At 38.6% G+C, this 25696-nt stretch overlaps 1 protein-coding gene across 2 annotated transcripts in view; it reads right to left on the reverse strand.

Annotated features, from left to right (window-relative positions):
• TBC1D1 (TBC1 domain family member 1) overlaps nucleotides 1–25696 on the reverse strand; it is a 113672-nt gene that overhangs the window by 4202 nt on the left and 83774 nt on the right. For both annotated transcript variants that reach the window (XM_009280157.2, XM_009280156.2), the window contains exons 14-20: nucleotides 23407–23592; nucleotides 19365–19526; nucleotides 16373–16531; nucleotides 8752–8996; nucleotides 8141–8300; nucleotides 3575–3744; nucleotides 531–701 (exon numbers count right to left, since the gene is read on the reverse strand). In XM_009280157.2, coding sequence (XP_009278432.1) covers nucleotides 531–701; nucleotides 3575–3744; nucleotides 8141–8300; nucleotides 8752–8996; nucleotides 16373–16531; nucleotides 19365–19526; nucleotides 23407–23592 — 1253 coding nt within the window. The remainder of the gene's footprint in view (nucleotides 1–530; nucleotides 702–3574; nucleotides 3745–8140; nucleotides 8301–8751; nucleotides 8997–16372; nucleotides 16532–19364; nucleotides 19527–23406; nucleotides 23593–25696) is intronic.

Genomic DNA, 25696 nt, shown 5'->3' on the forward strand with positions numbered 1-25696 from the left:
CTAAATCCAAAACACAGCACTGTACCAGCTACTAGGAAGGAAATTAACACCATCCCTGCTGAAACCAGGACACAGTTTAAAAAAAAAAATTTGTAAGAAAGAGTATGTCTTTATAGACAATGTATCCCATATCTGATGTATCTCTAAATTGTGACACTGGCATTAGCTTTCCTATTTGTGATAGACTAGTATCCCTGCTGTAATAAAGCAGTGACTGAAAACGTAAAAACGAAGTTGAGAAAGCACTTCGTGTATTTTTAGTCATCTTCTACAGCTATGATTTTAGTTACAAGAGAAGACAGTGTGATGAATCAACTTTTCACTAATTGCAAGCATATGCTCTATCCACCCCCCCTCAGAATTTCTTCTGCATTTAAACTTTGAAGGCTAAACTAAATAAAATTGCAAGTGGCTACACTTTAAAGTCACTAGACCAAACGCCAATCTCTTCTGTACCTTGGTGTAGGATGGTCTCTTCTGAAAAGGTGGATAAATTAGAATATTAATTAAATATGAAATATAAATTGTACCTGCAGTTCTTCCAGGAGATCAAAGTTTTGTTTCCGCAAGCTACTGTTTGCCTTTTCTAATTTATCCAGTCTCTGATTGTCATTTAAAGATGAATCTATAAGCTCGTCCTGAAGCACATGGTATTCAACTTCATAAGCTTGCAACTGCTTGGCAATATCCATTTCAAACACCTGTTGTATATAAAAATATTATTAGGGGCTGTGCCGATCAAAACCATAGCTCATTCAATGCTTTAAAATCTATGGATCTAGATTTAGATGTCTAATCACTGCATACAAAAAAAGGACTTAATTTTTGGCATTCATATTTCCCACTCTGGAAATGGCAAGATTGAGGCAGTAGAGTGCAATACTGTTGGCACTGGATCTACTTAAAAAGTTTGCTACTGATTTGCTGCAAAATCACTTACACTAAAGTTTTCAAGAAGTGTAGACTTTGTAGGGTATGCCCCTTTTTAGATTTCAAATTCAATGCATCTCAGTTCGGCATAAACCCTCCTAGACATTCTTGGAATTAGGTGTCACTTTAGAAAAGTGTGGTCCAAGCCCATGTGCCACATGTACAAGTGTAAGGCTAAGTAGAATGAAAGCTTTAAATGAAAAATAGCAAACATTGCTAGGTTTATTTATGATTCTATAGTATTTGTAGAGACTGAAAGAAAATTAAATAATCTATCCTTACCACTAATACACTTAATGGAAACATTACGTAATGTCAAAGCAGATTTCTATTATTGTTAACTATGAATCACCGAAATGAGTGCTCAGTCTTATACATGAATATTAAGAAAACCTTTTATTTTACAAGCAGATAAATAAATTGAGGTGCGAAGAGTGACCCAAAGGAAAAAACTGCTATTGTATTTTCCTTTTTCTAGGTTTTGGCAAACATCTACCTTCAAATTATTCAGGAAATATGTCTCTAATGTCCCTGAGCTAGTTATCTCCTCTGAAAGCAGTGAAGAAAGTGGTACATTAAAAGGACAAGTGTGCCAATCACAGAACATAGTAGAAACAAACGTTGATTTAAAAATGCATTTGGAAAACAGCCAAAGAATAGAAGTTCAAGTGTTATTTTATATTTTTAAACCTCTTGTACTTTATTCCTTTTGGAAATGAGTCAAATATCAAATCCTATCTTAAATACCTGTTGAAATAACAAGAATTATTTCCTATTTTATCTGCTTTGTCTACAAAACTTTAACTGTTGGTTATAGTTAAAGAAAGCATCAGTTTATGAAATGTTTCTGACACCTGTTACATAAGCTATAAAAAATTCTCTCATAGTTGTATAGCAGCAGAAGCACACATACTGAGCATCTAAGTACAGAAGGCTGAAATACAATTTCAATTTGAGTTTGGTTACACATATGGAACTTTCATTTTCTGTAGATCTGAGCATCTCTGGAGAACAGAGACTGTTGAAATTTCAGTAAAACAAACGGTGCAATTCAGCAGGGCAGAATGCTAGTTCCTCTCATGCCCTCTGCCGCTACTAGTCTCTGTGCTCTTGAGAAGGGAGGGAAATCCCTGCTGTCATACCCAGAGTATCAAATCTGAAAGGGGGGAAACCATGAGACAAATTAAAAGTTTGACTTGAAAACTAGCTAACTGAAGGCACGTTAGGGCATGTAAACCAAAGGCCATGCTGCAGAAGGCATGAGGAGGATGGGGATTAGCCCAAGAGCTATGTATGGACTGCAAGGCTGGTCAAACAGCTGCTCTCTTCAAAGGCAGCCCTGATTAAAGTGGGGGAACTGCTCTCCCTTCAAGTAACTTCTACCTGCCCACTTTAAATTTAGAGCGGTCAGAGCTGCCTAAACAGAGTACCTCTCCCTCCTTCTGCTCAATGCCAATGGTTTTCTGCAGGTTGCCTAAGCACTGCAAGTCTCTGCAGAGCTGTGCACTCCAGGCTTTCAGCCTGGCAGATAACATACAATCCCCTTTGCCCCCTAGAAATCGCTTGCTTTCCTTCCCCTCACACAGGCTTTCTAGTTCTCCCCTCCTTCCTTTGACAGTAAGCACTAGAAGCAATTCTTCTGATCCTAATTCGAGCGCATGTCCCCTGGAAGCTTTGCTGCCAGGGATCAGAAGGGAGCCCTTTGCAAGCATTCTGCAGTGTACTGCGCTGCTGCCTGCTTTCTTTATCAAGCCACAGGCTTTGCAGATCTCCTGCAGCCCTTGGTGAGTGGCAGGCATTTGCAGTTCTGCACAGTACATCCCCCATGTTTTAGACCACAAAAGGCCTTCAGGAAAACAGGCTAAAACCCGTCTTCTATTTGCCTGCTGCAAATTAGAAGTCAAGTGTAACAGTTAGGGCTTCCAAGAAGGCAAGCCTTAACTGCAATAATTTGTGATTTTTTCAAATTCCATAGTTATCATCTGGAGCCTTCTGCTAGCTTAGCAATATTGCATCATTTTCCTTGTCTGCCATTTAAAAAAAGTATCTCAAGGATTCCCAGTTTTTGCTGCTAGAGTCACTGCTCACTGCAAGAGACTGCACTGCCCCATGTACTCCTGGCAGAAATACAAAGGCACCGTTGTAACATACTGAACCAGCACCATAAAAGCCAGTATAGACAAAGTCAATGCAGGGAGGCTTCTAATTTCATTAAGTAAGGTCAACATTTGTGAGGCTCTTGTAAGTCAATTTCTGCTTCTGAAATGAGACGTGGAGAGCAAGATTCTTTGGAGACAGGAAAACTCAGAAGGCTTTTAGCCCACCTTGTTGCTTTTTTGTGGAATGCACTGTGTAATGGGCTGTAATATTGCTGCCAGTAACAGTGTTGCACACTTCAAAAAAAAAAAAGTAAACTCATTTTCATTAAAGGCTTCATAAAGTGACCATAAGCAACATGTAGATGTATGAATACAGAGGTACTATACAAGTCATATGCTTCCAAAAGTTTTCAACATCTTCAGAACTACAATACCAGAATTCTCAGCTTGAAGTAATACAATACACTGTTGTGGTTTTTCTGTCAAGAACTTGTTAAAAAGAGCATTCCTTTGCATACTATTCATATGTTCAGATTATTTCATACCTGACTAATGGTCTTTTCCATCTGTACCAAACCCAAGTTGGGGAGAGTGCTTTTAATAAAATCAACAATAGTTTCTAGGTTCTCATGTTGCAGAATCAAGGGCTTGTGGCTTCCCAAAAGGCTTAAAGCCACTTTAAATATAGCCTCTGATCCTTGAAGAAAGAGCATATCTGTGAAAACAAAGAAAAAACAGAGTACATCAAGCAAGCACCTCTTTTGACAAGAATATTAAAACAGTAAAATGCCCAAGGACAACAACTTCTCATAGGAGCTATCTGGAGGCTAGATACACTGTGCCAGACGCATGCTTTTGTTACTGCAGCTATGGCTTTAGAAGTTTTGTAGGATCAAGATTATTACTGTGAATAGCACACGTGACTAACACAATCAATTATTAATTTGTTTGGTGAGTCTTCATCCAAAAAATCCAACTCAAATTTAAGCTAAGTACACAATAAACCAGGTAGTCAAGTTTGTCAGTGTAGCCACCTTTTGTGCATGTACTAGTTTTGTGAGCTTTTTTCTTTTGAGATGTTCATGGGAATCTGAATTGTAGAATTCTAATCCCAATGCCATTTAAAAATCCTAATACAACAGGCAAAAACGACACCTGAAGACACAACCGAAGATCTGAAGTTCTGTTCTTTTCTCATCTGGTGGAGAAAGCTGCAAAATCTCAGTTAATAAAACATTGAGCACATGAGGCTAAATGCGCACTTTCCAGCAGCCTCAAGTTTCATGTGCATGTGCTTATTTTTAGTATGTGTCTCAACCACTTATGATAATATTCTAATAACTACATTAATAAGTACCCTGAAATCTTAGTAATACAGCTTAAGCATTAATATTGCAGGTGGCCCTGCAAAGACAGCACCTGGCATACATTCAAGCACACTGAAACCACAGTATATGGTGACCTTTCAATGCAACTTCCTTTTTTTTTTTTTCTTTTCCTTTACAAATTGCCTGTGTCTTTATAGAGGAAAGAAATAGAAGACTGCAATGAAAGCATCAGAGAAGAAACCCATCTTCACAAAACCATCTGTCCACAGTATAAACAGCATTGCCCTGCATTTGATTTTCCTGCTACTATGACTCAGAATCTGCTCCTGGTTTTATTGAGGGACTTGCTACAGGCAAAAGCATCTAACATACAAAACAATACTGATAGAGGTGGAAAAGGAAGAGAAGATAATGTGGTTTTATTCCATATTTCCTAAATATATTTTATTTTTAAAGGGCTTCTCTCTTGTTCTTTCCCTTCTTTGTATTCAAAGCTGTGAATGAAGTCATAATCACTTACAAAGTAGCACAATGACACCAAATAAACAGTATGTCTTCATGATAAAAAAAAAAAGAAAGAAAGAAGAATAAAGAAAGAGAGAAAAAAAAAACCCACCACACAGTAAGGGAAACAACTACTAAAAAGAAGAATAAAGAAAGAGAGAGAAAAAAACCCCACCACACAGTAAGGGAAACAACTACTAGCAAAACCACAGGCATCTTTGACGTAGTGAAGAACATATGCAAACACTGGCTAACTGCCTTTCTTAGTAAAAGCAACCTCTCCAAATTTGTATCAGAATGAAATTCCCCCTTGTGCTCTTTTGCCTGCAACGTTGAAGCTATAACTCATTTCACTTCTCTCTCTTTCTCTCTGAGAAAGCAAAGCACAAGTAATAACTAACCGTAAATCTTGCACTTTGCCACCCTTTGTCCTAAAAGTGGTGTAAAATTTTTCAACTCTGATTCAATGTGAAGTCCAAAGGCAGGAATGATTGAAAAGTGGTACAGAGCAGGCATCTGCCTCGATGCTCTATTGAAACTGAAAACTATGAGAAAATGCTTTGTAGGGAAAACTCTATATTAGGACAGGGGATGCTGAAGAACAGCTAGGAAACACAAAGTGAAAAAAACAGAGCTGAAAATAATGCATATTTATGATTCAGCACCTGCCCCATAAAGACACACAGATTAACTCAAGGTGACCTATAAGTTGTTAATGAACGTCTGTATGAGCTGAGCTGCTAATATACAGCTGAATCCCTCTCTCATTTAAAATAGCAAGTACATAACAAAGACCTGTTTGTTATCCACTCCCCACACTTCCCATTAAGTGGGCTGCCAGCCAATGACAGTACACTGAAGGTACCCAAATTAATGACAGCACGACTGGCAGCCTACAGGATTAAAAAAAAATTAAAAAATTAAAAAAAAAATCAAGTTTTGTCCACAATCTTGAAACAAAATAAACGCTATTCTACCAAGTCTCCTCCATTAATAAGTAAATAGGGGTATTAAAGAACACATCTTTGTTAACGCTGTACTTTCATTAAATCCTGCTCAGAAGTGTTGAAAGTTTGGACAGATAATTAAAAAGTTAAAAGGAGTTGTGCTATTTGACTCATAAAACAGTCTTTGGGTTAACCTCTTTCCAGCCCACTTCTTTTACATATTGCTTGTAAGATGCTTGCAAAAATACACTCATGGAAATCTAAAGGAAGTGGTCTATAACAATTATATTATTAAATACCAGTGGGGCTTCAATTATCAAGGGTTCAGAGATACCATGTTAGAAAACAGCAGTGCAATCTTACAGTCTTAGTAACCTATAGATGAGTTACTTCAACATTAAAAGGCAACATTCTTTCATCCCAAGGGTTCTAATAAGTGAGCAATGAAAATGTACATATGTTCTGCAAAAGCGTGTGAACACATGGGTCAGAACTGATCAGATCCTAACTTGCCACGCTGCTAATGACAGCCGCTAGCAAAGTGACAGCTCTAGCCTTTTTTAGGTTTATAGTCGCGTTTCAGAGTCTTTAGCGTGGGTGAAGGCGAGATTGTAGTTTCTAATGTAAAAGAATGTCCAATGTTCTCAACTGACATAGTTCCAGTAAACACTGTTTTAAGGAAATTACTAAATACTTTGAAACATTAAAAACTGCAAGTGTTGGTCATGCTGGACTTTCTCTCTAAAAAATATCAGATTTTTAAGAGGTGACAATTTCAGTCACACACGCTTTTCTGTTCTTGACCTAAAAATCAGTCCTGTGAAGATCATGTATCTATGCCTTCTATTCTAATGTAAAATCTTTGCTTTCTAAAGCCCTATAATCCTCCAGTGACAGATAAAATACTAATCTGTGTATTAAGGCAGAAATCCAAATATACTGGATACACATGGCACTTTTATACCCTCACTGCAGTCAATTGTCCAATTCAAAGACTCTTCTTGTCATGTACAATACTATGAATGATTAAGAACAATTGAAAGATGAACTGATTATAAACTCAGTATATGACACTCGCATACAGCACTTATTTAATTCCTACAGATTATTACTGTCAGCTAGATACTTGTTGATGTATGTTAGCCTACTTCGAACTGTTCCAGGAAAAATAAAAAAATGTTATTTTCCAGGGAGTTAAGGTGCTAATCACAGGACACGTAGTTCTACTTATATATGCACCATCCTTTTCACTATGATTTCTTCTAGCACTACGTTTGGCATGTCCTTAAACAGAAACAGAACAGGATTCTTGTTGGTTCTTCTTGGAATCTATATTCATTATTTGTTATTGTGGTAGATGAGACTATAATTTTTTAAGTCAGGAAAGTGTCAATATTAATACCCTAATAAATATTTGCTTCATTACATCTCTTCAGTAAGATGACTAAGGAAAATGAAAATAGCTTCTCATTAGAAGAGACGAATCAGGGGGAAAGCTCCAATCCACCCTGCTCTTCATGGATGATCCAGTACCACACAATGAAATTGAAAAACAAACAGCTGAAAAGGAAATAAAGCATCTTCCCAAATACCAAACAATTAATCTATGAAATATACATCCATAAGATAGCAGCAAAATAAATTCTTAACTGGAATTTAATTAAAAAAGAGAACTTTACTTCTGTAGATTCTAAAAATAGGTAACAGAAGTGACTTCAAAGCCTAAACCCCATATGCTTCCAAACATTTTCATAAAGTGAGATTATCAGTCAGGCTAAAATTGTAAGGATAAGAAACACTAGTTTAAAAGCCTATGTTTCTGCAGAGTAAATCCATGATTAAACTGCAAGGGCCATCTCTGTGTGTGTTTTAAAAACATAACCCTCAAAATAATTTTCCACTGACCCTGTTGGAGACAATGATAATGGAGTAAATGGATATATTTCTTAGATGATGCCTTTGTTACACCTCTTTTCAGCTTGAAACTAACTAATTGTCAGTGTTGAAGTGCCATTGTCATAACACCATGCCTTCATGGCATCAAATTTTACATCCTCTCTACAAGTGGTTACAGGGTGGGAAAAGGTAACGATGAGGATGAAAAGACAGGACAGTTTGGGACTGTTATATGCTTTCCTCCTTTCTCTTTCCGTTTTACCATAAATACTACATGCTCCATAAGATGACCTCTGTTATTCTTCTGTTCATCTATAGTAAGTAAAATATTTCTCCTGGGTGTCTGAAACAGGTTCGATAATAATGCTGTTCCTAATAACAGGATACCAAATATAAGACTTCAAAAAGAACAGATAGAAGTTTTATGAAGAATTACCAAACACTCTGGCTACAAATCCGAGGGGAAACTGAGAGGCAAACATGGTGAGAAACCAGGGAGCAGCATAGAGGCTGGGGCCAATCTCATGTTCCTCTAGGTGGTTGTAGAGATCTCGATGGTAGTCATGAAGAAGTCGAGACAGTTGATACATTTGGATCTGTATTGAGTAAGAACAAAGAAACTAAAGATAAACATGTTTTAACACTCATAGTAGCAAACTCCATGCTTCACACTCTTATTAGAAACAGTGAAAGATATTTGTCAATTGATGTTCAGACAGAATTGTGTGAAGAAAAGAAATACTCAGAAGCCAGTTCTAAGATCCAGGATGGGTCACCTATGAGCCTACGACAGGCTCATTTGCAGGGTCATTTGAACCTCATACAACACGTAACAGAATTCTTCCTATTTATGGTTTTCATAGTTTCCCCAGTAATCTTTTTATTTGAAACTTGTGCCTTTAAAACTATGTATTCTATTCCTAGATTATCCTTTCCCATTTTTGAGAACTGAATTTAAGTTCAAGTCCAGATTTTGACAATGCTGTCTATAATGTATTATTATGATTTAACATTAGCATCCTTTCATTAGAAAAATTGAAATCATACCTGTAAAATTGTCATGTCAGGACGATATTGTTTCCTCAGGCCCATGTCAAACATGAGAAACTTCAGCATTTTAAAAGCATCTTCTTCACTCATATGAAGTAGTAAAACTCCTGCTACAAAACTAAGGCCCTGGCAATATCCTACTTCCTGGTCCAGAAGCGAATAAGCCTTCAAAATATTGTAGAGTGACAGCTGCCCAGCTCCCAGCTGTGCTGAGAAGTACGGATGTGTTGGAAACGTGCGCCCTGTGAAAATAGCTGAAGTTAGCCACTTAAACTAAAAAATAAACAAAAAAACCCTAACCTTGCCATGTTATCAAATTAAACAGTCTTTCAAAAAGGGAGATTCTTTTGAAAGGTAGATTCTGAGTCAACTCACAGGAAGACCGTAAGAAAGTTAACAATACAAAACAATTGACTCTTATACTCTACTACTGTTTTGTTACAGTAGTTGCAAAATTAGTTTAGAAATTGTCAGGGGGATAGGACAGTTTGTTGTTTGGAACAGCTGAGTCACTGGTTCTTAAGATCAGCCCTTGATCAGTTTGTTAAAGGGCTTATAGGGGCTGGTTGCCTATAATAGTGAGAGACTCAATTCAGTGGCTCGACGAGTCACCCAGTCCTCTTTTCTTGATTAAAAAGTGTTAGCTTTTAGACAACTATTAGGATCCAGGCACAGAATTAGAACATCTGAGCTCTCTGGGTTGGGGCCCCTTCCCTTTCTCTTTTCTTCTTGTCTTTTTTTCCAGTAAATGTGTCTCTTGTCACCTCCCTCCTTGCCTTGGTCCCTCCCAGTCTTATGGGTCCTTCCTCCTTTCCTGCAGCATGAAGCTCAAACTCTTCCATGAGCTGATCCAGTTCACTAACCCGGCAGAAAAATCCCCTTTTATGTGGGGTTAGTTGTTCTGCCCTGTCACTCAGCTGTGTCAGCTCCAGGAGGCGTCCCATGAGCACCAGCACAAAGTGACAAGTGCTTGGAGAGTAGGAGTCAGTTGTCAGAGCAAAACTTTCTCTTGGTAGCAATGTGCTTTGGATCTATTCCCCACAACTCTTTAAATCCTAGCCTAAGGTAAACTATACTAATTGTAGAGCCGTAGGAGCACAACTGAGCCATTTCCAGTCCTTCAGTTCTAGAACAAGATGATGACTTTCACCCCAGACTGGTTTATCTGTCAACTTTCATACAGAGCTGGGACCCACATGTCCTTAAACCAAACCAATCCAACTAGGTAACTTACACAACCAGTTTGACCCACAATATTTGTGAGTAAAAACTCAATTTGTCTTTTTTTTCTGCAGCCCTTACAATATCAAGAATTGTGTAGCTATATATGTGCTATAATATATGCTATATACATATTACATAAGAGCACAGCTAACAGAGGCAGCCAACAGACACAGCACTTTGTGTAGCAGTTTCTGGGCTTTGCTTCTTTGAGCTCTTGAGCATCTGGATACTTTGTCCAGGAATGCCAGGGGACTCCTGGGAGGGTACTGCTGCTGACAGGTAAGGCTGAGGCTGTGGTAAGGGTAGCTCTGGCGGCTTCTAGCCAACCCTTGTCAGCTGCCCTTGATGACAGGGTGCCTGTAGCCTTTGTTCTAGCTGACCTCTAATTAGGGAGGGTCATTAACAACCTGGACAATAGGGCAGAGCACACCCTCAGCAAGTTTGCAGATGATACAAAACTGGGAGGAATGGCAAATACACCAGAGGGACGTGCTGCAGGTCAGAGGGACCTCGACAGGCTGGAGAAATGGGCTGACAGGAACTTCATGAAGTTCAACAAAGGGAAGTGCAAAAATCCTGCACCTGGGGAGGAACAACCCCAGGCACCAGTATATGCTAGGGGCCACCCAGCTAGAAAGTAGCTTTGCAGAAAAGGACCTCGGGGTCCTGGTGGTCGCCAAGTTGAACATAAGCCAGCAATGTGCCCTTGCAGCAAAGGTGGCTAACGGTATCCTGGGCTGCATTAGGAGGAACATTGCCAGCAGGTCGAGGGATGTGATCCTTCCCCTCTACTCAGCACTGGTGAGGCCACACCTGGAGTACTGCGTCCAATTCTGGGCTCCTCAGTACAAGAGAGATATGGACATACTGGAGAGAGTCCAGTGAAGGGCCACTAAGATAATGAAGGGACTGGAGCATCTCTCCTATGAAGAAAGGCTGAGAGATCTAGGACTGTTCAGCCTGGAGAAGAAAAGACTCAGGGGATCTTATCAATGTGCACAAATAGCCAGTGGGAGGGAATGAAGAAGAGGGAGCCAGGTTCTTCTCAGTAGTGCCCACTTACAGGACAAGAGGCAATGGGCACAAATTGAAACACAGGAAATTCCACCTAACATAAGAAAAAAATCTTTTTTATTGTAAGGGTGGCCAGACAGAGGCACAGGCTGCCCAGAGAGGTTGCAGAGTCTCCATCTATGGACATATTCAAAACCTGAGTGAACATGGTCCTGGGCAACCTGCTTTAGATAATCCTGCTTTGAGCAGGGGGGTTGGACTAGATGATCTCAAGAGCTCCCTTCCAACCTCAACCACTCTGCAATTCTGTGAACAGAGACATTAAAGGCTTCACTTTTACAGATTTTTTTCGAAAACTTTTCCAAAAGGCAATATTTTCATTTCTAGGAAAACACCCCTCCCCCTATCAGATTTCCCCTGTGAAATACTTCAATGGAGAAGAAATTTGAATACTTCTTTTGTTCTAGTATTAAGTGGAGCTTGTTTTTTTGGTTGCCCACTTGTCAAATACCACCCCACCCTTTAGCTCCTGGAATGCTGCTGTGCTGCCAGATAATATCAGAGCTCCTGTTTCAAGAAGACAAAGCCCAGGGCAGAGTCCTTCTGCCACCTGGTAGCTGCTCTAGCCTGTCACATGGGACACTGGCATTCAGTTCCTGTGCAGGTCTCCCCTGGTCAGGCTGTCACAGAGCTGAACGTTACAGAAGAAATATTTCTAGCTTTGAAATGAGAAGGAGCTTGTGTTCCTTTGCAAAGGAATCCTCTGCCTGAATGACAAGTTATTACAGCACAGTCTAAAGGCAGACCTGTACTGCCTCACTCACGCAGCAAGGTTCCTTTCATCTAAGTCATGAAGAAAAGTTACAAGCTGAGCAAGAACAAAAATGCAAAGAAGTTCTAAAACACAGTGAATAGAGGAGGAGCAGAACTGCTAAACTCACAAGCTGATTTGTTTCCGAGTGCCCTGGTGATGACTTAACTAGGAATTTTAGCTTTTACTTAGGAGCAAACAGCTCCTGGCCCTGCTGAAAAGACACTCTAAATGAACTGTGATACCTCAAGAGTGCCAGAATGAGAAAGTTAAGTACCTACTACTTCATTTTTGAAATGTAGTAAAACAAAACATAATTTTCTACTGCGTTCAGCAAACACTCAGTGATGAGTACAGTGGTTTCCTACACTGTGATAGCATCTGGAAGTCAGTTCACCCTACCTTATTGAGAGAAGAAATCATTTACTGAACATGACTTTGGTGTTCAGGACCTGAAATCCCCAGTGACTGCAGTGGTTGTGCAGGTGGGGCCACAAAAGGAAATACACGAAAAAGCCTTCAGGGAATTGTGGCTTTGTTCTTGTCCACGTAATGAAACAGCACTGTGACACATAAACTGGGCCAGGAAAGCAGCTGCTGTACCTTACCTCTGCATTCAGATGCACACTGCTGTCCTCATTCTCAGGAAGCACTATTTACAGCTGAAGATGCATCAATTCAACTAAATGTGAGCTATACTATTATGGCTTTGGCTCATACTGTGTTAGCAAGATCTCTTTAGCTTAATTTGGGAAAGCTTTTTTAAATATTATAACCACATGTTGCAAGAACATATGTTTTTCTTTCAAGGGAGAAGTTTATGCTTTCTGAAGGATTCTTAAAGATTTAAGAGAAAACGCTTCTGATAGCCTGAAGGAACGTAAGTCAGAACATGCAAATTCCTTCTAGCTGCCTATCCAGTTACGCTGTCTGTTACTACTGCTGTGCAGCACTACTTTATTTCAGTGTGAATCACTAGGAAACTAGGAAGTCTTCAGCTTCTTACTTTCACCTTACTGAAATAATAGAGCCCAATCCTTCCCTCAGCTAATGGGCTAGCAAATGGCTCCCTGGCAAAAACAACGCTTTGCATGAAAACCACCATGAAGTTACCAATTTGCCAACACATGCAGTCATTTGTTTCTACAAGCAGAGCACACAGCTGAGAAAGTATTCATGTGCAGAACCAGGCAGAAAATATGAACAGCTTGCTGAGCCGGCAAGCCCCAATCTGCTGTGTGAGCCAACCAAACTCAGACTGACTGTGCTCCCTACTGTCCAGGAGTTGTCCCATCCCTCTCCCCTCTGCTGAAGGTGTTCAATTCACTAACCCAGCACAAAACTATTCACCCCTTACTGAGGCACTTCAGTGCGACAGAATCTCAATGTTCATTGCCAGGGGTATCAACACCAGGTATGTTGACTTGACCGATAGGTACTTGCTAGCGAATGATCTCTGCTTGCACATAAATGTCTCTCTCAAAAACAGAAGACTGCTTCTGGCGCTGTGCGATCCAGGGGAATTCCTAGAATTGGCGTGACAAAGTCTGGAGGGAAACAATTGACCTACATTGCAACTGCCTATTCCCAGCTGGCATTAAGGCTCCTTGGAGTGTTACCTTCCCAGCTGCCAAGTCGAAACCTGGCAGGCCTGTCAAGTAGGAGACAGTGAAGGTGGCATTGACCATCACCATCCTCACCTCAGCTCATGCCAGTTTCTGCAGAAACATGCCTGTTCTGCCAGATTCTTGTTTTCTACGCACTGCCTTAATATTTTGACTCACTTTACCAAGTGTTGCAAAAAAGGAGAAAATATTCTCATTTACCATATAAAGCTTAGGTCACCATCTAAACTTGACAAATCTTCTCACAGTTCAGTACCTGTTGAAGAAATTCTGCACATTGAGTTGTCAAGAAATAGGTGCCCCTGGTCAGCTCTGGGTATAGGTGATCCCTCATCAGGCAATTCTTCCATGTGGAAGCAAGGGGGTATAGCCTTTCATTTGCAATGAAAAATACTCAAATACTGTTTGAGCAGTTATAAAGAGCAGAAGTATGATGGGACAACTCTGTACTACTACTTTACAGAAAAGAGGTAAGTGAAACTAATACAATAGGTATTAATCATTCAGATCAAACGAAGTACAGATTTTCCCATAAATTTTTATCAGTCTGTCATATGACATTTGGTTACTTGCAGTGCATAACTTCCCCTGATGGAGTTTTTCATGGCAAATTCATTTAATCAAACTTAGTGATTATGGACCTCTTAAATTGCCCCACACAACTTTTCAGACTCAAACCACAAACCCCACAACACAAGCCTGTTTTAAGTTCTATCATGCTCTGGAAGACGTTATTAATTGTTTTCCTCGATCAGGAAAGAGCATAATGAACACTGAGTTCAGTATGGTATTATCCCACACACAAGAGCTGGGATCCTCTTGGAAAAACAACAGCTCCTGGTTTCTCAGACAATAAACTGAATTAAAATATCCAAGGGAGGAGAAAACAATATCTTAAAAAATATCCACAACTGTATATTCATGAGGATAATCTGTAGATTATCTGTAAAAACTTCCAATTCAGCCATATACCAGTGAGGTGTTATAAACCTGCATCAGATGGCTTACATTCAAACACAAATACTTTTGCCAGGGTAAAGGTTAGACATATCAACATCTGACTCAACAATCGTATATACTGGAATAATTACTGTCATGTCAGAAATGCTTTAATGACTGCAACAGATTCCACGGAATACTTAACCCAGCTGAGTAGCCATGCACTATTTGGGGGCAGGACTGGAGAGAAAAGGGAACAGCCTTCATGAGGGAAGACAGAGAGGATGCCAAAAAGTACCTCTGTGAGGTCTACGAAACAAATGGCTGACTTGTGGGAGCTTCTGAGATGGAGAGGTCACTGGTAGTGATACAGACCTTAACAAAACCGCCTGGGAGCAGCAGCAACCAGAGACAGTAACAATGTTTAATACTGATCCACATCTTACAAAGCATACTGACTTTTAGTCTTATTAAATGTTCCTGGGCTTTGTTATTGTTTTGGTCTAGCAGTGGCAAGAGTCAATCAATGAAAGACAATCTCACACAAGGGAACTAAAAGTGGTAAGGGAAGAGGACTGGGAAAAGTGAAAGGAATGGTTAAGAATGGCATAATTTTTTTTGCGGTATATGAAGACTGCTGTTTTACAATTATCTGGAGCAATCTCTTCTGCTCCTACCCTAAAACAATCATTTCATTCCATTTAGATTTGCTTTCTTGTGTTTCCTTCTAATACTAGAAAAAACTTTTTGAGTTTTGAACAATAAATGTGAGGGAAAATAGAAAACTCTACTCAAGACCACCAAAAGCCTGCCTGAAGCCGACCTACCAGTCACTTCAAATTTAAGAGCCTTGGTTCCTAACCTCTCTCTACTAAACGCAGTGGACTATATTGTATGTGCCTCCACACACCAATTCACTGTCCCTAAATCAGGAGCCAGCTACTGCTTAAAATTAGGCAGTGTGAATAACCTGCCTTAAAAAGAGCCTTTTTTTTTAATCATTAAAAAGAGCTTCTTTCATAATTGTTTTAATACAAGTAAAAATACCAACTGCTAGGAACTACCCATTAAAAAAAGAAAAAAAGAAAAAAGAAAAAAGAAAAACTTCTGCATTATTTCAAGTAAAAGTATTTAACAGAGACAGCAAACACTGGACATCAGGAATGAATAGCACATGATTCAACAGTCTGCGCTTAAATATTGACTTCCTTTCTTGACAATTTGTATTCCACAGGCCTGTGGAGTTCACCGTCAATATCTGAAATACAGATGCATTACAGTTATATCTAGCAATCTCTTATTACCACATATTGCAAAGGACCTCTGTGCTTGAAATGCAGATTTTGCGTTTTCCTAATGGTGCCAAGTAATAGTTCTCACTTATACCATATTAAAAGCATAGAATCATAAAGGTTGGAAAAGACCTCTAAGATCATTGAGTCCAACCATCGACCCAACACCACCATGCCCACTAAACCATGTCCCTAAGCACCACATCTACACATCTTTTAAATACCTCCAGGGATGGGGACTCCACCACTTCCCTGGGCAGCCTGTTCCAATGTTTAACCACTCTTTCAGTAAAGACATTTTTCCTCCCATCCAATCTAAACCTCCCCAGGTAGCTGTAGAGCACCATCAGGTCTCCCCTGAGCCTCCTTTTCTCTAGACTGAACAACCCCAGTTCCCTCAGCCGCTCCTCATAAAACTTGTGCTCTAGACCCTTCACCAGCTTCATTGCCCTTCTCTGGACACACTCCAGCACCTCAATGTCCTTCTTGTAGTGAGGGGCTCGGCTCAAAACACAGTATTTGAGGTGCGGCCTCACCAGTGCCGAGTAACTGAAGTGCCCAAAACTGAGCCCTGGGGAACACTGCTCATGAGTTCTTACCAACAACCTATTATTAAATGGTGAGAGGCTTTTTGTGTGTTACCTTCTTTTATTTAATTCTCTTCCAGAGATAATAAACCCCTTATTTTAATTTCAGACCACTACTGTACTTACCTAGGTCAATAAGTATTGCATGTTGCTGGGAAGTCAGTTGTTTTAGGAGTTCTTTATAAGGTGTGTCCTTTGGTTGTTGTTTACTCGGAAACTGATGTTTAAGATGGTATTGTTCTGCTAGAAACTTCCAGATCTCCCCACGGTGGTGACGTGGTACTCCTGAGAGAAGAAAGTCATTAAACCAGTAATTTGTAGTCATACCAAGGGTTCAGCTATAGTTGAGATAACACGATTGAGGAACTGAAGATCCATATCTGCTAGATATGCAAGCAGACCCCTATCTGCTAGATCTGTATCTGCTATCTCCAGTAGACCATAGAAGCAGATCAAACTACAGTGCTTATACTTCCTCAACCAATAAAAGACATCAGCATCTTAACAGGAGAGATTTAAGGTAGAAACAGGGTGAGCTGCCTAAGTCTAAGGTTACTGCTTACATCCAGTCTGAGAAGTACTAGAAGAGGCAGCAAAAATTGCAATACTTGTCTCTGAAAAGTTACATGCTTATCTCCCATTTTTCCATGTAAAGTACACAATAAAGCACTGCAATATAACTAATTAACATTTTTCACTAATACAGAACTGACACTATTGTTAGGAGTAAGTTTTAGGAAGGTAGGATGCACACATACCAAAAGTATAAACAAGTACAAATGAGAGGTGATCTAGAGACTACAACAGAAGACAGATAATCAGAAAGCAAATATTGTATTTCTAGTTTTGCTATTGGTTTGCTGAATGACTGGTACCTGTAAAAATATTTTAAAGATTGAATTTCTTTCTCTATAAAAAGGGGTGACACTACTTAACTATTTCACATAGGTAATGGTAGCCTTCATTTGTATCTATACGCAAAACTCAGAAAGTAACAGAAAGGTTATTGTTACATGCATACTTTATGCAGCACAAGATTAGCACTATTAAATCATCTACACAAGATATCAATACACTATTCTTTGGGAAAGTATTCTGTCTAATCCATGATGTACTGGAACCAGATATTACAGTTTGAAGTAACTTATGGCTTAAAAGTTTTTTGGACTGCTTTTTTCTTTTGGTATATGTGTAACATGGATGACAACAACTATAGGAGAAATCAAAATTGACTCAAGCATATGTTGATAGTCTTAATCTTATATGTTAAATCTAAATATGTTAATCTAAAAACTTGTATGTTTTGTTATCTTTCCATGTTAGAGCAATTGCACTGCCTTCTCTCATATAAGCACAAAAGGATATGAATTTATCTCTGCAATACTTACTTTTACTACACTATCACATCCAGAGACAATTGCTTGAAAATGAAATGCTAGTAGAAATGTGTAATATTTGAACCCACATCACAAGTGTATTTAGAGAACGTTTCTGTAAATTACTTTAGGGAACTTAACTTAAACCCAATTGTCAAAAAGTCTCCAACATGAAACAGTGACAGAAAACGCTGTTTCAGACACTGAATGAGCCAGGTTCTCCTCTTCAGATACACATCTAAAATCCCATTAGCTTCAGTGAAGTTGAATGTGTCACATAGGGCAGAACTGGCTTAACAGTGCACATTTACAGCTGCAAAATTACAAAAAAATTAAAATTCCCTTTAAGGAATTAGTCCGATATTAAATTTATCTCTGTGCGCTACATGGTACATGTAAAATAAAGTATTTAGTTTACTACTTTCTAAATGAAAGATGAACTATATTTAAACATCTACTACAACGTACATTATAGGTCAACACTATATATTTGTTATCCTAATTTAAATGCATTTTTAATTTCTGCATATGTATGAAATTTGACATCATGTCACTCTAAGAACTCTGACACAGCTGGGCTCTACAGAGCAGAGCATAATAATAGCATCAAGAGCTAGGGATAATTTTCCCATCCACTGGCTACTTGTATGTGCTTCTTATTAGCAATCCACTAAGCAGGGCTTTATTTATTTATTTACTTATTTTGCATCACTCCAAGTTTTTTCAGTTTTATTTTGAACTCTAACACAGGCCAGCATCACTGGGCTATCAACAGAAACCAAGTTTTTCTCATGCTCAAAATATTGACTGGACAGAGCCCTTTACCTACATGAATAGAAGGAAACCTGTGATAATGAGCTTTCCTTACTCTGCAGAGATTTGTGCTTCAGGCATTTGATATTGTTAGAAATCTAGACTTACCTAGTCATCTTAAATGGACAATTTGGCTTAACTTGTTTGAATAACTGCATATAGGCAGGTGCAATATTTAAAATATTAACGTTGGAAAGCTTTGTATAGAACTATAAAAAGCTCCTTGGAGTAGCCATCTTCACCATCGGCTACATACAGCCCTCAGCATAAGGCCTTTGGGTCCAACCATGGCACAAATAACATTGAGTAATAACCCAATTTCTTAGAACAGTTAATAAATGTCCTTAGGTTATATTACTTTTGATGCAGTGGAGATAGGGGCTGGTTGCTCAGCCCTGCAGTTGTGAGGAAGACTAAGTGGTGTTTGCAGGTACAATGCGTTGTTGAACTCAGAAAAAAGGCAGTTCTACAGAGATATCCATGCATACTGTTTGTATACATACATACTACCCAGGCTGGAACAGAGAATTTCCAGGTAATAGTGCAGACAGTTTCTTCAGTTATTTACACAGTCATTTCTTTGGCATTATCCAGCCTTTTTTTATAAATTAAAAGTTATAATTAAAGAAATCAGACTGCAACAATTGTAATACATTGAGGTGCTGTACAACTCTCCTGTAAGGACAAATGTTATTCAAAAATGAGTATCAAATACTGTAACTTCAGTAATACAATTGCAGCTACTGCTGAAAGGGACTGTAACTTGCATATGCGTAACCATGAAGATAACAAACACTGTTACTTGTTTAGTCAGTAACCTGAGGAACAGGTCTAGTGAGAATCTCGTTATAAGGAGTGGTTAAGAGGTTGCCCTTATTGCTTTTCTAATACAATTTACATGCATTTCAACAACTCAAAATTGTGCTTACCTTGCCCAACAGCAGAGTGTATTTTTTCCACATCAAATTTAATCTTTGACCTTCCAGGTGTACTTAACATTTTTTCCCAAATCAAAGTTACATCTTTTAAGCATGGTGTGATTTCTTCATAGTCAAGTTTCAGACGTCTGTTCTGCAAATTGTTTTCTGAAGCTAGGAAGTGATATCGTGAATGCACCAGTTAATATTGTTTACTATTTATAAAATGGATTAATTTAACTTAGAACTTCATCATGCAATCCACCTAAAATTAAACTCTATTAATTCTGAAACATTACATGTCTAAATTTTTGTGATTGTGGGGTGTTTTGGTTTTGGTTTTTTAAGATATTGTACGCAATATTAACTGTGTTTGACCTGTTAAATTAGGTTCCTTACAGCTAGCCAACTCTTAAATATGAAGAAACATGAGAGATGATGACTAATGAAATAAACGTGAGATTTTCCTAATAGGATTTTTCAATTTCCTGGCTCTTAAAAAAAATTAGTGCAGAAGACCTACACCAAATAAAAATACAAAACCAATACAGTCATCTATTTCTTATGCAGACAGCTCCATAATAGTAATGACAAAGTAAAAAATAATTACTTTAAAGGTGATCATTCACATGTCCATTTTTATGGACTACATATAAAAAGGAAAGTTCAAGTACAGAAAAATGCAAAAATGAGCAGAGCACAGGTTCAAAAGAATAAAGGACTGAAAAGGTTCTATAGTATTAAACAAAAATTAAAAAATACTTCTCCTCAATAACACCCATCGAGCAAATTACAAATAACACGATTTGAAACCATATTTATGAAATAGCGTATCATGAAGTGACCATGATTTTTAATTAAGTTGCCATGATGTATTCACAGTACTTCATTGTTGTGATGATGTATTACTGTAACGCTAACAAGATACTCTCATTTTGAGGACATTCTGCCATACATCATAAGCCTACTGCCACTTCTGATTTCACAGTATGAACTCACAAAATCACACTCCTATGCGTTACAGTCTTGAGACAATCTATGTTAAAAGGATGTTATCTTTTGTTAGTTGAACTCTCCATTGTTTGTATGTTCAACTTGTTTATATAAATTTACTAAACAGTTAAAAATCACCTGAAATATACATGGCCCATAATGACACTAAAATAGCCAACACACTAAGCTCATTTTCTTCTGAGATCTGTATCTGCAATTAAGGTTTTTTAGATTATCAAATTCTGAGAGTTGCAAAGCGTTAGCTTGTCCTGTACTCCCAGTGGCTAAAACAAGATTCTAGACTTTAAAAATGGAAAAAGAAAAGAACTGTTTACATTTGGGAAGTGTCCGCCTTACCTCCTCATCCTGTAGTTGCTTTCACATGTGAATGATTTCATTCAGTGAGGTTATTCAAGTGAGTTATGATGTTACCTAAGCGTTTGCAAGATCTGGACCTCACAGTATTTCATTTTGACATTTTCTAATTTAGTCTTTGACTTTTCACTTCAAAGTAGTATATTTCTTTTTAAAACATGACTTTGGCTGCACGTGTCTGACACATGCTTTACCCGTCCTGATACAGACAGCTGTAGCTTAATTTTACTCCTTAGGGTTTTTTTATTCCTGGTTTCTTTTGCTTTTGATTTTCCCCTGTAGATTATATTCAGTGTTTAACCATAGAACCACGTAATTACAAGCACTGACGGTTTTATTGTAGCTGTGTGTCCACACTGAAAGTGATTCTGTGCATCTAAACTGTCAACTTCCTTCACATTTTCTTCAGGTCAAATATAACATATTTATGTATTAGAGTATTAAAAAAACTTAGAACACAGGTGGTATTGTATGACGATAACTTAAAAATGTCATTTAAGTTTCAGCTTATATGACAAACTTGGAGAAATCTTTTAACGTTCCGCCTTTTGCAAACAAGTGTTTTCTGGTGCTTGGCAACTTTTCAGACTTTTCTGCTTTATTCAGTCTTCTTATGCCACATGCAAAAATGTGACAGTGGGAATGACATGCAAGGACTGAAGAGAGAATATGCCTTTATCAAGAAGCTTATTTTAGATACTGACACTACCCAATTCCCAATATCACACTTAAGCATTATCAGTAAAGATGCAACATCCTGTACATTTAATTTTAATAGCATTATCAGTAAAGATGATAAGCATTATCAGTAAAGACGCAACATCCTGTACATTTAATTTTAATATTTTTTTCAGTATTGAACAGTAGTACTCTGAGAATTATTACTGCGTGTAAAATATTTATTTTTACCTCCCAGAGACAAAAGCATCAGAACATGTGGCATTACATTACAAAGCTGTGCTCACTGCAGCATAGTCACCTGTTTTTTCAAGTACTGTCTCACCATCTGAGCTCTTCATGCAGCAGCTACCTAGGACAACTTCCTTACTCCACGGTGCATACTGCACAGCCTGGGTCTTCACTCATACCAACACCCATCTCATTCATTCACTAACTAGCTTCAGACATACTCATCTTAGTGAATTTGTGACGGTTTTGCAATTGTTTCTTTTGGGCAGGCAAAACTGGAGCATCTGATTAAACTTGTTAAAATTTTTATGGATATTAACGTCCTGCAGTTGCCAAAAACTTGACTGCAGGCTGTAGGATTCAGATATGTTGAATACAAGATAATTTAAAAAAAAAAAAATCAGCAGTATAAATATACAGAACTGAGAAAAATTTATTTTTAAATGCTAGCTCCCATAAAAATTCCAAGTTACAGAACGACTTGACAGAAACTCATTTATGACAGCACTGCTCTAAGATGAAGGGATTGTATAGATCATTGCTCTCGGTACCTCTTTCTCCAGATGGCCTTGTCCCCTTAGCCAAGGACACTGTATATTTGGTATCCTTTGCCATATTTTATTTTACTGGATTAGCAAGTACATTTGCTGGGAACATGCCTGTCACCTGTGTGGTTCTTAGGAAATTCAGGTGTCAGGTGTTCTTCAGATATCAGGGGTGAAATAGGAGAGCTATATTACTAGGAGCAAATAGCCTACAGGTGGGCTAAGTGTTCTGGGAGGCCATATTCAATGTCCAAGAGAGGTGTTTTCTCCTTCCAGCCAGGAGTCTCAGCCCAAGTTTAAAAAAGGATTTCATGTTTGGTATACTGACCTTTTCACATGGCTGGGCCCTTTCACTGCAAATTGTTTTCTGATCACCCAGTTCTTCCTGGAAGACAATCCTTCCTCAGGTTTACACAAAGGCAAAGAAGAATTGCCATTCTCATGCCAGGTACCTCACCCCTTGAGGGTTCCTTCCTGAACATCTAAAATCAGCCAAATAAACATTCCTGTCCTCATCATTCATATCTTCAAAGGAGCAGCTCTCAAGGGCAATCACTTGTAATTCTGTATGCAGCTGCTACAATAAAATGTGTATTCTTAATCAGCTGCATTTTATGTGTAAAAATTGCCACCTCAACAGATTTGTTGCAGCTATGAATTCAGCCACAGAAAAATTTTGGTTCACAACTGCAAATTCCAGTTTCTCAAGCTCCTTTTCATCACCCTTCTGACTAATCTAAGTCATTACTACTCCATACAAACCTTGCTTGCACAGTGTGTGTACACAGGCAGGCACCCACAGAAGTCCACAACCAGCTCCTTAAGAACTTCAATTCAACTTGAAGACTGGTTAAACAGAACGTTGCAATGGCCAATACTAAGACAATGACCTATGGATGCGAATGTAGAAAAGAATTCAGTTCATGATAGCGATTGTGCTGAATTCCTTGTCAGAGCTTCTAGACACCAGACTAAAAAACCCCAGCCATGGTAAAACTAGAAGAGTACCAATTAAGATCAAGTAAACAAACAATAAGGTGAAGTGATAAAAAAAAATAAGTGTAAATTGTAACCTACACTAATGAGAGCTGAGGGAGATGCTGCTAAACTGATTTATCTGTATGTTCCTAAAATGTTTTATTAAGGCTTGGTCCAATCCAGTGCCAAGGCCACAGAGCAAACCAAAAAGTGAACTTGTATTGCAGTAGGGTGTAATCAAGAACTTCACCAACCTTGTAACTTCTGGTTTTCTTTCTCCATTCTGAGGAGTAGTATCTGCTGAATAATGGCTTTCTTCCACAACTCGCGAAGCTCACGGGGTGTCCGTTTCCTTTCTTCTTTCACTGGCCCAAAGGGGCCATCTTCACACACTGGTTCCAATGGGGATCTCGGTGGAAGTTCTCCCAATTCAGAGTAATCTGAAAGAAAAAACCCAAAAAAACAAGAGCTGATGCAACAGCTCACCACCCGCCAACCGACGCCCAGTCGGTCCCTGAGCAGCGGTCGCTGCCCCCCGGTGAACTCCCCCCAGCTTATATACTGAGCATGACGTCATATGGTATGGCACATCCCTTTGGCCAGTGTGGGTCAGCTGTCCTGGCTGTGCCCCCTCCCAGCTCCTTGTGCACGTCCTCACTGGCAGAGTATGGGAAGCTGAGAAGTCCTTGACTTAGTATAAACACTGCGTAGCAACAACTGAAACATTGGTGTGTTATCAACATTATCCTCATACTAAATCCAAAACACAGCACTGTACCAGCTACTAGGAAGGAAATTATCCCAGCCAAAACCAGGACATTCCCAAATGACAGTTTCAAGCAGATTTACAAGCTGCTTCTGAATAAGAATCATATTGGCCAAAGCCTGGAACATTTTTTTCTATAACCTGATAAAAACATTATACCATACACCAAGACCATGGCTTGCTAATTACAACTTTACAAGGACAGAACTAAAAAGGGAAAGGCAAGTTTGAGAAATTGCAAAAATACAACCTACAGCTGAAACCGGGCATGATTCAAATAGCAGATCAAATCAAATATAGCACCCACATAGTTTAAAGAATAATCTCTAAACTGTGTTTAACAAAGAAAACACACACCCTTAGCTGCACAAACACACCACCGCCTAAGGCCATACAATGGGATGATTACCAGTTCTTAAAGTAAACATGCAGAGAGAGAGACAGGCACCTAAGACATGTTTGCTCTCACTTCTAATTTTTAACCATGTCATAACCTTCTGCACTTTTTCTTTTGGCTTCAGCTGGTCTACCACAAAATGTATCTTTTTGTCAAGCATGCAAGGTAATTCCAAGAAGACCGAAAACACCAGAAAAGAAAGTGAACATTAAATAAATCTCAGGCAAATTGAAAAATCTTTTCTTTTTAGAGAAAGGGTAAACAACATTCTTTTTAATCAAGTTCTCAGCATAGGAAGCATAAGTTCTTATACTTTGTTTTCTTAACGTGTGCTGCAATATCACGTAATTTTGTTGTTTTATACAGCTTCTCTGAAGGCTCAATAGTCTTTAATATAACCTGTATCTAGAAGAAAAATTACTCTTTAAATCACCTTTAAAATGAATGGTCAAAACCACCCATCTCTTCCTACCAAATCCCAAACAGAAAGCCATCGCAACAGCACTTCTCCTTCAGCCAAACAGAATGGCTGTGAAATGTCTCCCTGAGGACAAGTCAACCAGTTATGCATGCAAGAAAATGCTTTAAAATCAGTGCAACAAATATCATTCCCTGGACTCTCCAGCCAAGGACAAGTACATCTGTGCATGCTATTTCAAACAGCTCCTGGAGAAGTGACACTCCTGAAACAATTATTCTGCGTGGTAGCTCAGTAGTCCATTTCTTTATCATTGGCTAGCATAATGATAAAGATTTTGAATTAAACACACACACACAAATTATCTCATCTCTACAAACTAACAAAATAGGAAGTTTTTCACCCCTTCAGAATCTGCTCAGAAAGCTACCATATATTGACTCACACGGTTCATATGCAGCTATTCTTTTCTTGTTTGTTGAAAGGCACTCACACAACTAAACTCAGATGACTAAATAAGAATGGAAACGTTCACAGCTGTTGGCTTCTGCTTTTCTAAGTTTTGCCACTGTCAATCTTTTCCTCTCAAAGAGTCAGAGACAAATAAGGTGGGTCCAAAACCACCTATTTCCTCATACAACATTTATTTGTTTGTTACCACAGTTAAATTCAAGGGCTAAAATATACATATAAAAATAAATGTAACATTTTCAGCTAGCAGCACAAATTAAACCTTTACAAACTTGCAACTCTGTGCAAGCGTGGATACCCACACTTTGGGTATCTACAGCATTTCAGAGAACAATGAACTTCACTGGAATGTGAATTAGGCAAAGGACAAATATGTGACACTTTAATGGCCATCACCATTTGTGGCAGAGAAGTAGGAAACACTGACAGAAGCATTCAAAAATACAGCTGGTTATGAAAAATATCAATACAATGAAAAAAAAAATTATATCC

This window comes from Aptenodytes forsteri, unplaced genomic scaffold (assembly GCF_000699145.1).
Source record: "Aptenodytes forsteri isolate BGI_AS27 unplaced genomic scaffold, ASM69914v1 Scaffold35, whole genome shotgun sequence".
Lineage (NCBI taxonomy): Eukaryota > Metazoa > Chordata > Aves > Sphenisciformes > Spheniscidae > Aptenodytes > Aptenodytes forsteri.